Source organism: Pantherophis guttatus, chromosome 1, assembly GCF_059756535.1.
Source record: "Pantherophis guttatus breed Tessera chromosome 1, ASM5975653v1, whole genome shotgun sequence".
Taxonomy (NCBI): Eukaryota; Metazoa; Chordata; class Lepidosauria; order Squamata; family Colubridae; genus Pantherophis; species Pantherophis guttatus.
This window is the reverse complement of record NC_142063.1, coordinates 270,996,622-271,010,489: the sequence shown is the minus strand read 5'-3', so window position 1 is coordinate 271,010,489 and position 13,868 is coordinate 270,996,622. Positions and strand designations below refer to the sequence as shown.

General features: G+C 39.3%; 1 protein-coding gene across 7 annotated transcripts in view; it reads right to left on the bottom strand.

Moving 5' to 3' along the window:
• QKI (QKI, KH domain containing RNA binding) overlaps positions 1-13,868 on the bottom strand; it is a 146,974-nt gene that overhangs the window by 54,499 nt on the left and 78,607 nt on the right. For all 7 annotated transcript variants that reach the window (XM_034428501.3, XM_034428500.3, XM_034428502.3 and 4 more), the window contains exon 4: positions 4,829-4,972. In XM_034428501.3, coding sequence (XP_034284392.1) covers positions 4,829-4,972 — 144 coding nt within the window. The remainder of the gene's footprint in view (positions 1-4,828; positions 4,973-13,868) is intronic.

Sequence of the window (13,868 nt, the reverse complement as noted above, 5' to 3'; positions counted from 1 at the left end):
AAGTTTATTAAAGTTTTCTTTAACTTGATCCATTGTTATAATTACTACAATTTATGCACTTTTAATCTTAACAATACTGAAGGGTGTATAATATATATATATATATATATAAAAACCCATACAGATAAGAACTGAACTTTCTATATGTTTATGGAGCTTTCTAAGCAGTCAAGTCAAGGATTTCAAAGTTCTAAATCAAACCGGCAAAACTTCTAGAGGGGAAAGACCCATATTGATAAGTTAAGCATCATTATGAGCTCATAAAGAAATATCTGGTGCACCAATCAGTTATTTAATAGCTAGAAAAATGGTGACAGCACAAAAAGTGGAAGTGAGGGTTAAAAGTGCTCATCAATGCATTTTTCAGCATGCCTGCACCCATAATGCAATGAATGTGCGACACCACCACCCCGCGCATACGCGCGCAACTCCCTCCCCGCAGCCAATTTTTGGTCCCAGGAGGCTGCAAGGAGGCCTGCTAGGCCCAAAATGGGCATGGGAGGCTGCACTGCGCCCCATGCTCCCCCACCCCCTGTGCATGCGCACATGACCCTCCACTCCCCCGCATGCATGTGCAACCCTCCACCGCCCAACCGGGCATGCCTGTGCGTCTCCAGTATGTGCCCTGCCCCTGCACATACGTGGTAGAGACCTGAAAACAGATGGGTGGCGGGAGGCGCGCACACATGCGGGATGGAGCTGAGCTGGGCGATGATTTGCATGCTCACAGAGAGGGCTCTGTATATCACCCATGGCACGCATACCATAGGTTTGCCATCACAGGCCTAAGACATTATAGCATGGCCATTGTGGCCAGGCTATATTTATTTAAGGAAGGGCATAACAGACAAATGACCAGAACTGAAGAAAGTCAATTGCTATGGGTACAGAAATAAAACTGGACTATCAACAAACTACAATCCTGTTCCCTGAAGTACACTTTCATTCAGAACATTCAATTCTACCAACTCCCAAATCTGGAACCATTCACTTTATCACTTCATTTTACGAAATTTCAATTTCTGTTTACCAATCACCATCTAGCCTTCTGATCCCTTTACCACTTTACCTGATTAAATGAATTAATGTCGCAAAATTAATGAATTCCCTTGGAGAATGACTATTATCTTTACAGAAAGTTATAAACGTGATTGTCTCTGGAAAAAAATAATGTAGAACGATCCCTTCAAAATGTATAAACTACCGTATTTTTCAGAGTATAAGACATACTTTTCCTCCCCTAAAAGACGCTGAAAATTTGGGTGTGTCTTATAGTTCAAATGTAGCTTTTTGGAAGCTTTTTTTCAGCCCTAACGAGGTGCTAGCAAGTGAAACGATCTTCCGAGCTTTACCTACTCCCTCCGACTCTCAGCTGTGCTTTAGAAGCTTTTTTTCAACCCTAATGAAGCACTAGCGAGTGAAGCGATCTCTGTGCTTTGCTTGCTTTTCTCATTGCTGCTCTCTCTCAGCTGTGCTTTAGAAGCTGTTTTTTATCCCCAAGCAGGGGATAAAAAACGTGTGCACACGCTAAAACCCAGCAAACTAAGGTGCTGAAGCTGACCAGACTAAGGACGCTAGCGAGATGAATACTTGTTAGGCAGATTTCCCCCCCTATTTTCCTCTCCAAAAACTAAGCTGCGTCTTATACAACAGTGTGTCTTATACTCCAGTGCGTCTTATACTCCGAAAAATACGGTACTTTCCATTTGAACACAGCATAAGCAATTAGTTGTTGAACTTCCAAAACAATATGTATTGATACTTATCATATATTGATACTTATTATTCCCTCTAATTGCAAACTCACATGATTTGGTGATATCAAATATGGAATCAGAACAAAACTAGAGAAACAAGAGGACAGAACAAACATACTTGGACAAACACCGAAGCAAGCAGAATCGTAAAATGTTTTATATCCAAAAGGACACTATACCACATCAAAGAAGTCTAACAGATTGAGTATATTTAATAGTTTCCAGAACCACACAATGTTTAGTTATACTTGGAAAAAAGAAAGAAAATATCAACTGAGAGGTAAAGAATGAAGTCAACTGTTTACATAATTTACAATAAACTGGTTGGCTGGCAGAATCCTGAACATAATTCTGCAAGTAGATAAAGATACATTCAACATTTTGCTGTAGGTTTCATTTGTTACACAAATGGCTCCTTGGCACTGGAATTAGATACAATAGTTCACTTTTTTCATGCTACTATAATCAGTACTTGAGCTCAAATAAGCCATACTTTCCTTTTAGCTCAGTGCAATTTATGAATCTGAGTGAAAAATCCAATGCAGTTGGCAAACTAGTGGCCTACAACTTAATGTTGTGCCAACCTAAATATTATATCTTGTTCAACAAGCTATGTGTATTACAGATGCTAATATCAATTTATCTTACAGTATGCCTACCAAGGATAATATTTCCTGAATCAAACTAAAAAGTTTACACCTCAACATTTACAAAGAAAATTTGGAAGAATCAATACAAACTAGGATCTGAGTGAAAAATAGATTTCTAAATATAACTTGATGGTTGCAGTTTAAGGATCATAGCCTTTAGTGTGGTAGCATTTTAAACAACTAACATGATAGTCATTTTTTCTAAGATTGTCTGTGAAGTCAAGAACATTTAGATAGAGGCACTCAAATAAAACCCTGTTTCCCTCCAAGTAAAAATTGCAAAAAAAAGAAAAAAATAACTGCAACATGTACATAAAGCATATTTTGGATAAAAGGATACAGAGTGCAAAACTCGAATTATGGATCAATAATAAACAATGATCCATATTTAAAATATTGGCAAATTTATCTACAATTAGACTTCAAAAATACTTTTTGCACACTTCATCTTTATATCTTTATCCAAACCAACTAAAATCAACTCTGATGACACACATTAATTAAAAGTTTAACACAGCTAATTGTTCAGTCTCTAGATTTGAAGAATTACATCAGCACAATTACACTTTAAGCTTAATATATCTACAACTGAGATCAGTTTAGTTACAAATGACTATGTGTACTATGTCAAAGCAAACATTTTCTAATTAAGACCAAAAATGGAACAAATTAGTTGATTGCTGAAGAACTGATTGATTAGCTACATTAGCAAAATTTAAATTAATGAAATTTTTAGATTTTTGTTTTAAGGAAACAAACTATTCTATACTTTTATTTCCCTGATAAGAATGAAGTTTCTTTTAATATTTCTTTGATTTTTATCCTTTTATTTTTGGCCCACATAAGATGGAATACATAATTCACAGTAGTGGGTTCCACTTACCTTCGCTACCGGTTAGGAATTGGGAGCGTGTGTGTGTGTGTGTGTGCGCGCTCACTTCACTTGTGGCGCTTCTGTGCATGCGCAGAACCTTCTGCGCATGTGCAGAGTGTCCGTGATGACATCCGGGCAGGTGGGTGGAGCCTCCTGCCACCGCCACTACCGGTTTGCCCAAACCAGAGCGAACCAGTAGAAACCTGCCACTGATACTTCATATTCCTCCATTTTCTCCATAACAAGCACTATTTAAGATGGGTAGGATTGAGACAGTATAGCTGTCTAAAAGTCACCTAGCTAGTTTTCATGACTAAGGGAAGATTGGAATTTAGGGTCTCTTCGGCCATTGGCTTTCGATTTTTACTAAAATTGCATCTTTACATGCAGTTTCAATTGTTCTCAATGACTGAAACCAAGCAAGACTATTCAGAACTGATTTTAAATAGAGTTGTATCATTCTACTAGCATTCATCAGAATTTAATTTAATTCAGAGGTATAACAAAGATATATTTATATCTTCCTGATAATTTTATTATAGTTAATAACAACTATTAAGATACAACATATAATTTTAGAAAAAATCCCTCTGAGTTTGTATGAAAAATATTCCAACTTTATATAGGTTTCTAAGAAACTTTTCTTTCTGTATTCCTTCTATATTAAATAAACAGAATTTGTGTTTGTATTTTTGTATTTGTATTTTTACATTAGTTTTCTTTCTTTGCATGTTTCTTTCTTTATAAATACATATAAAATTTATATAACCAAACATCCTGTTCATGCACATACTTGGAATGAAATATCCCATCTCCAAAATGGTCTTTTATGAAACATAAATGATATAAAAAGCTATGATCTTATATAGTAAATGAACTACAGCTAATACACTGATTTCTTTGATACATTTCTCTGATAGATATCTATGTTCAGCAGAACAATTTTATAACAAGAAAAATGCTGCCTCAGTGTATTATGAAATCAAATCTCAAAATTATGGCGACAGTCAATAGTACTGTATAACCTCGTGAGATCTCATGCACCCTCTTTCTACCCACTTGAATAGAATAGATAGATTGCAGAGTTACTACTACAGAGTGTACAAGAGTCATGCCATGCTTATTATAAACTGTTTCTGAAAATTCCACAAGTTAACTGAGTCTTATAATTTTAAAAGTCACTTACTACAAAGATGGGATGCTTTATTTAAATGAATTATTGCCTCATACTGCTCTCCAGACAATAGTAAAAATTATCTGAAATATTCCTATTTCTCCTATAAATCTATTTATATATCTTCTAAGTATGCACTAGTTATATATTACTCTTTTCAAATCAGAGAAAGTTGCTTTTGAAAAAGAAATTGATATCCTACATTCAATCTTATTTTTACATTACAGTGCATCATATACCAACAATGCTTTAGATGAAAAATACTTTACTTGAACGTATTTTCTTTCACTATATACAATGTAATTCCACATGGAAGATAATATAACCTTAAGGAACACATATCAAACATCAATATGTCAATAATATTACTTACTGCAGGTACTAATAATTTTTTTACTTCCTCCACAGCCCTCTTCAATTTGATTTCTGCTCTATTTTGAGCATCTTCCACAGTGATTAATACATGCAAATCTTCATTCAGATGTTCCCAATTGGGCTTGCCTCTGTTTTGTTCTTCCTAGAAAAATGAAAGATCATATTTAATTGGTTAACCTTAATTGCAAAAAGTCAGATTACTGGACAATATTAGAACCATATATGAGTGTGTGTGCTTATATGCTTCATTGTGCATTTTGTATTTCTGAAAACCCTAATAATTATCATCAAATGGCCAAAAAGCACTTTCTATTGCTAATAGGGAGAATTCAACATAAAACTTTTTAGAGATTTAACTGAGTAAGAAAGACAAAAGAATAATTTGAGATCTAAGGATTTTCTCACTTTGTACTGCTATCATGACATACCGTATTTTTCAGAGTATAAGACGCATCGGAGTATAAGACACACCTACCTTTTTTGGTGAGGAAAAGAAGAAAAAGAAACCTTCCTTCTCTGCCTTTGAGCAATTTTGCTTCGTTGCAGCAAACAGTCTGCTTTACTTTCATTTTCGTTTTCAGCATAGCTTGATTAGCACAATGAAAAAAAAAACCTGCTCCAGCAATTTACCTCTTTGCAGCAAGCAGCAGAGCCCTGCGCAAAACAGCTGAGAGCAAATCAGCTAAGAGTCAGAGACCGATCCAATCAACTTGTGCTAATTAGCCTGTGCTGAAGCTGAAAGGAGCTGTTTTTTCTTGCTGTTTGCTTGCAAGGAAGTAACTGCTGCGAGGCAGAGGCCAAAAGATAGGGGCCAGTGGGTGGACAGGGCTACATTCAGTATATAAAACGCACCTAAATTTTCACCCTCTTTGGGTGAAAACTTCATTTGGGGGCAGGGAAAAAATGACAATCATCTTAGGCCTCTTTTTTTTTTTTTTTGCAAACCTCAGCATCTTCCGAACGCACTAATACATCCTGCTCATTTCAATAGCCCATTCTTGCTATACTCAACTGAGTTCATTATAATTATATTTCCCTTTAACAGATACTTATCTAGTAGTGTGCCACTTTATCACAAAAGCATGCCTACATATAGAAAAACATTAGCCTGCCTTATATGACTACTATAAAGATTATCTGATGGAGCTTTGGAGGGGTGCACAAAGCTGGAGAGGAGACTGCTTTCTAGATCTTCACAAGGTAAGTTACCCAGGTTGCAGAGGGAAAAGCAATTTGGGGAGCATGAGGTATTTCAGTGGGCCGGGGACGTCTTGGGCGGTCTTAGGCAGGTGGCCTGCTCCATCAGTAGCCCTCCCCCCCATGGCCTTTCCCACCCTGAAATACTTCATGTGCACTTAACGAGCATTGCATTTGATTAGTGAATGTGTGGGCAAAAGGAGGAAGTGAATCTCATTCAAGGTACGAGATTCACTCCCACTAATCCTTGGGTTATGAATGGAATGGGCAGGCTCCATTATATTCGTAACTCAAGGACTACCTGTAGAGCAAAACCTTGTAAGTTAATAACATAATTACTGAGCTGTTCTTCAATTAAGTTAGCCGATTTCCTTATATACATATGTAAACTGTTCTTTTCACTACTTTCCCACATACTTTAGGCAAAATATCAAGAAGTAAAATCTAAGCAAACTCAAATGTGTATTGATATCCTTCACTAATAGAAACATTTGAACAGAATACTCCTGAGGATTAGGAAGGTGAGTATGGACCACTGTTTTCCATATCAAGCAAAGCAGGTAATTAATTACTATTCTGACATAGTCCTTTATCACCAAAATGCACATCACTGCTAAGTTTTTCTCAGCATCACTTTGCTGTGCTACATCAAAGCAAAGCTGATGTTTCAGGACCCCATTCACTCATTGAATACAGAAGCTTATTTTTAGACACTATTATTGCACAAGCGGAAAAAACTCTAATTCTAAAATATAGAAAGGCAAACATGCAAATGTGATATTTTCTCCATAAAAGATTGCTTTTCATTTTCCAGTTCCAAGCAGCTATAGTTCACTTAATTTTGAATGCACAGTAATTAGGCATGCAAATGATCTAGAAGCGCTTTGAAATTTTAGACTGTGTGCAATCAATCCTATTCTTTTTCTTCTGCATATAGAGACCTCTCAGAAGATAAATGTCTCCCATAAATCTGCCAGATGTCTTATTTTAAATATCATACTATTAAGAAAATACACAATATTCACAAGTTATTATGAACTGGATCTAAATTTAGTTGTATACAAGGAGGCTGGATGCCAGAACACCACTGAACACCAAGTATCTGAAATGGCAAATATAAAATTTAAAATAAAGCAACATACTTCATAGAGAGGAGTACTTGACAGAAAATGTAGATAAAAGTGGTGGTGCAGTGGTTAGAATGCAGTATTGCAGGCTAACTCTGCCCATAGCCAGGATTCTATCCTGACTGGTGCAAGCCTGTGACTCAACCTTCCATCCTTCTGAGGTCAGTAAAGTGAGGGCCCAGATTGTTGGGGGTAATATGCTGACATTGTAAATCATTCAGAGAGTGCTGTAAAGTACAATGGAGCGGTATGTAAGTGCTACTGCTATTGCTATTACTAAACTGATAGTAACTTACGTTGTCATAATTTAAGAGAAAATGTCTATAAAATGGAACATTGGATTACCTAAATAAGATGTACAATGATGTTAGAATAATGAAATTCCCACAGTACAGGAATGGACTGTAATTATGTCAAAATTTGCAGAAATGGAGAAACTGACCTGATCGGTCGGAGAACAAAAACTTTTTTTTGAACGACTAGAACTTTATATTGATTTTTTGCTGAAAGAAGAAATAAAATGAATTAATGATTTATAGATCTGAAGATTAAGTAAGGCTTAAGTGAAGGGGTGGAAGTCATTGTGAAGTATTTAGGAGGGAACACTAATTGTTGTGCGCTGCCCCGAGTAGCTTTTGGTAAGATGGATGGCTATACAAATTTGAAGGGTGTTTTTTTTTCAAATTCTTTAAACTGAATACAATGTAATTACCACTTAAGACATACATTAACAACATCTGGTAATAAAAATGGGTTGTGTTTTCAAAAAGAACCTCGTAACTGATTTTATTATAATTAAATTATAGATCTAAAATTTCAACAAATTACTTTTATTATTCTAGTAAATAAAATTTTTACAAATTTAGTAAAAGACAGCATTATAGAGCAAGAGAAAGTAATTTAAAATTTATGTTTAAGTTTACATAGCATCTCTTTCTATACAATCAGTAACAGAACTATATTGCTAGAGAATGCTATCAAATTTCCATATATTCACTCGCTCAGTGAACCTTAATATTCAAGGCTATAATGAAATAGACAGACATGGTTTAATTTCACTCAAGGTCTTAAGACATAAACAACCCAGAGAGAAGCTAATATTCCTGTAGCACAACAGTTCTAGTATATATGTATCATATATACATACAAAGAGAATGTAACTATATCTTGATGCTGATCAGAAAATAAGCCTCCCAAAGTGAAACTGAATTGCTCATGACTTCACCAACTTGTAATGACACCAATACACTTGTGCCATCTTCCAGGATGTCTTCTTGCTTCCCAGTGTTGTTATTCCTTAGTAGTTGATACTCTTTCCATTCAAGCAACCTAAGGTCTCTATGTTAGATGTATGTTTCTAAGCTTAGATATTATTTGCTGATGCTACCACCACATAAAATTATGCTTTTTGGGCACTGAAGAAATGGTAGAGAAAATACAAAGTTTATTGGAAAACATTAATTGGAAGAAGTGGGGGAGGAAGATGAGGAGGATCTGAGCTCATATTTAGTGCTACAGTACAATCGTTTTTCACTTTAGTACCGTATTTTCTGGCATATAAGACAATTTTTTAACACATGAAAATCTTCTCAAAAGTCAGGGGTCGTCTTATACGCCGGGTGTCATTCTCCTGTAACCAGGCAGACCAGCCCGAAAGGCTCTGACGAGCCTTAAATGGCTCTGGCGATCCAAGCTCTGACGATCCCAGCTTTGCCTGCTAATCAGGCAACTCAGCTGGAATCGCCAGAGCCATGTAAAAGAAAAAAACTTTTTTCCTTTTACATGGCTCTGGCGATCCAAGCTCTGACGATCCCAGCTGAGTTGCCTGCTAATCAGGCAACTCAGCTTGGATCACCAGAGCTATGTAAAAGGAAAAAAGTTTTCCCCCTCCAGCTTGCTTACCTTAGCTGCTAGTCGCAACACTTGCCTTGCTTTGCTTGCCTGAATCCATTCCATCAGCAAGCAACTCCCTGCCTGCAATCAAGCAGGCAGAGAGTTGTGGACTTCAACTCCCAGAATTCCTCAGCCAGCAAAGCAAAGCTGGCTGAGGAATTCTGAGAATTGAAGTCTACAAGTCTTAAAGTTGCCAAGGCTGGAGACCCCTGTTCTATTGGGTAAGTTTTTTTCCGCTTTGGGAGCTTTAAAAAAATAGTTAATTGGGGTTTTTTTTAGTTGTTCTTTTTTAGACCTAGCCATTTAAAGTTTAGGAAGTTTTAAATTTAGCTTTCATATAAAAATAAAATTAAAATAATATTTGTGCAGCTTTCTGAGATTTAGTGTGTTTCTGTAGTGTTTCACTCTAACTACACAACACACAAAATCTCACAAAGCTGTATGTGGAATTTTGTGCGTGTAAAGTGTGAAAGTTGGTTTTTGGGGCTTTTTGGGGCTGTGTGAGGTTCCTGCTTGTTGCAGGGGCCATTTTGGGTCTAGCACAGCTGCTTTTATATTGTGGGTGAGCCAGTTGTGTTGTGTTGTGTGTGTGTAAAGTGTGAAAGTTGGTATTTTTGGGCTTTTTGTGGCTGCGTGAGGTTCCTGCTTGTTGCAGGAGCCATTTTGGGTCTAGCACAGCTGCTTTTACATTGTGGGTGAGCCAGTTGATGTTTTTTAATTTTTATTTGGTGTGCATTGGAAGAGGGATAGTCTTATACAGCGAGTATAGCCCAAACCCTATATTTTAACAGGAAAAGTCAGAGGTCGTCTTATATGCCCAGTCGTCTTATACGCCGGAAAATATGGTATATAAAAATATAGTCAAACTAAAAATTAGCTATCTTCTAAATTATATCTTAGCCTTGCTTTTTATATTTCACATAGTAATCAGAAGAGGCGTTGGTCTTATCTGATACGCTCCTTCTTGTTGGGTGGAGATAGCATCCAGGAATGGGTTAACTCCTTCTGCTAGCTGATTGGACTGAGTCTGCCAAAGTTGTGATGACATGCCTCCTGCTTCTCTCTCCCAGCTTTTTGGCGAAGGCGTAGTGGCAGACTGATGTGCCGTTCGTGTATCAGGGCCCCCTCTCGGACCCAGGACCAGACAGTCTCCAGGGTGGGGCAGGATGCTATCTCCACCTAACGAGAAGGAGTGTATCAGGTAAGACCAATGCCCATTCTCCATTGTGGTGGAGATAGCATTCAGGAATGGGACATACCAAAACTGGTTTGTCCTACGGATGGGCCGCAGTCTGGTCCAAAGTCCCCAAACCAGAGTGGACCCCCTGGAGGACTCACCTGCCAAAGGATGCTTCAGCCAAAGTGAAGACGTCCAGTTTATAATGTTCAATGAAAGGGGATGGAGAGGACCATGTCGTCGCCCGACAGACCTTCTCTATAGAGGCCCATGTCGCCCATGCCGCAGTCATGGCGCACTCCTGGTAGAGTGGGCAGTTACTCGTCGAGGCAACAGAAGGGCCTGGAGTTCGTATGCCTTAGTGATGCACGCCGTAATCCACTGTCCCACAGTTGAAGGGGAGACCCTGTTACCCAGTGTGGCAGGCTAGAATGAGACAAACAGGGATTCTGTTCTCCTTAGGGAGGAACTCCTTTTAACAAATATGTAGAGGGCCCTCCTAACATCCAAGGTGTACCACCTCTTCTCCAGGGCGTGGGCTGGATCAGGGCAGAAGTTAGGCAATATCAGTTCCTGTTCCCTATGGAACCAGGTGTTCACCTTGGGAACAAAGGAGGGCGTCCAACCGCAAAACTACCCTATCAGGGTGGAACACACACAGGTCCTTCCTCACAGAGAAGGCCGCCAGTTCAGAAACCCGTCTGGCCGATGTAATAGCCATCAGAAAGGCAACTTTACATGTTGGATATCATTCAGGTAACACTAGACCAGAGTGCCACCAATGCTGCAAGAAACTTGGAAAATGCCTGTGTGTGTGTGTGTGTGTGTGTGTGTGTGTGTGTGTGTGTGTGACAGGCTGAATGGCAGAGCCCTGTATTAGTAGTGTCTTCCTGCATGATAGAAGCGGAGAAACTGCGGGTGTGATGGCAAAATGGGCACATGCAGGTATGCTTCCATCAGGTCTATGGACGTGAGGAAGTTGCCCTCTCTGACGCTCTCTAGAATGGACTGGAGGGACTGCATCTTGAACCATCGGTAAACAATGTGGGACTTCCGGTGGCACCGTAGGCACCTAAGACACTCCTTTTGTGAGCGCCAGCCCCGCGATCGAGTAAAGCCGCTAGAACAATGCAAATCAGCTGTCTAGCGGCTTGAAAACTTTCTCCCCAGGAAAAGGGGAGGAAGAGAGCAGACGGGTGCAGGTAGAGCTCCCCAAGAAGCCCCAGGAACAATTCTGGGGCTCGAAGGGTGAGAGCTCCCTGGAAGCCCGACAGAGCTCCGGATCCGGGACGTTTCTGCTTTAGGCAGAAGACACCGCGACCACCCCTGCAAACAACGCTTGGAATAAAACATCATTCGGAAGCAGACTGAGCAAACTCAGGAGAGATCAGGTTTGCAAGTACTAAACTTTAACTCCAAATGTGTATTACTTCCTTCTGATTTACTAAGGGGAGAAAGTGAAACCAAGATGGCGATGGAGCTTTAATGGGGCATGAAAGTGAAAGTTAAAAAGGAAAGTTTCGTTTAGCGCTGGCAGTCCCGGTCTAAAATTAGAGGTTTTGTTTGGAAAGAAAGAAGATTAAAGGTTAAAAAGACTATAGTAGTGTTTTTTTTAAAAAAAAGGATTGATATCATTTAAAGTCTGGAAATTTCTGGATTTGGTGGATTTGTTGTTCTGGTTGCTGAATACATTTAAATTGGAAACTAAAAATGGTTTCAAAACAAATAAAGACTATTGTCCCTAAAAGTGCTGGGAGCTCACCAGCTCAAACGTCCAAATTGCAATCTCTCTCTGTTCCAATGGAACCACCAATATTAACACTTGTAATAGCCCTTAAAACACAAGCCTCTGTAATAGAAAAAAAATTACTTTGAGGATAAAATTCAAGAAGTTGCTGAGGAGACGGCCCAAATTAAAGAGTTCATTCAAAAACAAAATCAGGAAATTAGAGAAGATATTATCATGGCAGTCCAAGGTCTGGCAGGCCATATTGAGGCAATAGATGAAAAAGTGGAAGAAATTAAGCAGTCCAATGAGAATTTGGAAAATAAAATGGGAGATGTCCAGAATAAGATGGAAAGAGCTGAGGCCGATGTGATAATGATACAATATAGAGATATGGAATTTGCTTTGAGAATAAGAGGCCTCAAAGAAAATAAGCAAGAGAATTTGAGAGATTTTTTCAGAAGCATTTGCACAGATAATGGGAGATCAAAAGGCAAATCTTGAATGGCAAATTGACAAAATTTACTGTGTCAATTCATGGGTTGCCAGACAGAAACATCTACCAAGAAACATTTTATTTTACAACAAGGAGAATACGTAATGAAATGCTACAAGTCACCTTTAAAAATAAACTTCAAGTGCAGGGGCAGGAGGTTTTAATACTGAAAGGAATCCCCCCCAAAATGTTGAGAGCCAGAAGGGATTATGCCTTTCTGGTGGAAGAACTGAGAAACTGTCAGATACAGTATAGATGGGAGGTTCCAGCTGGACTAGTGGTGAACTATTCAGGAGAGAGATATCGTCTTAACTCAGTGTGGAAGGCAAGAGATTTTTACACCAATGTACTAAAGGCTGGATGCCCACAGTCCCCAGAAGCTAGAAGGAAGACGGAAACAGAGGGGGCAAGAAAGGGGGAGAAGGAAGAATTGTTGACACAGGCCCAAAGGGGAGCTTTGATTACTCAAGAAGATTTAATACAACTTTCAACTACTGTTCAAGTCTTGGAGATAGAAGAACCTAAAGATCAAAGACAGACCCGAGCGGCAGCCAAGCGTCAAGAAGAATTAAGAGTGCAGCAACTTCAGATGATTCAAGAAACTACCAAAACAGAAGCAGTGGGAGGAGCAAGGCCAAAAAGCAAAACGCATGGAGATTTCCAGCAGATTCTCCAAAAGCTTCAGGGGGCCAAGAATGGCAACTAGATTTCTGACTTGGAATGTTAATGGCCTAAATTCACCACAAAAGAGGAGAAAAATATTTCATTATTTGAAACAGTTTTAAAAAAAACCTGAAAGGACCTTTTGGGGGGGAACTGCTGCTTGTTCCTACCCGACCTGTCCTGATATTGTTCCTGCCCCAGAAAGTACTGCTGCTGGGGACATGAAAATCCAAATCCGGTGTCTGGCCCCCAAAAGGATGAGCCGCAAAAATAAGGCGGCGGGCAGGAATCCGCTTGCCAGGATAGGGATGGCAGGATCTTATGTTTGTTTCTGGACTCGGTTAGGATAGGATCCAAGGAGTCTCCCAACAACTTGTCCCCTATGAACGGGGCGGAGCCTAGTCTCCACTTATGCCTGGCGTCAGCCTGCCACTGGCGGAGCCACAGGAGGCGTCAGGTTGCCACTGATGAGGCGATGGTCTTAGATGCAAACCTCACTGTGCTAAGCCTGGCATCTGCAGAAAATTCAACCGCAGCCATCAATTTGTTTATGTCTTGACGGGATCTTATGTCCCCTGCGGGGATTCTCTCCTGCAGATGTCGCAGCCAGAGCAGGGAGGCCCTGTTGAAAAAAGAGGTGGCCATGGATTCTTTGATAACCCACGTGGCTGCCTGATGGGCCTTTCTTAGCAACTGCTCGGCCCTTTTATACTCAGCCTGGAAGGCGTCCTCCAGAGTACCTGCCATGGCAGAAGGTGC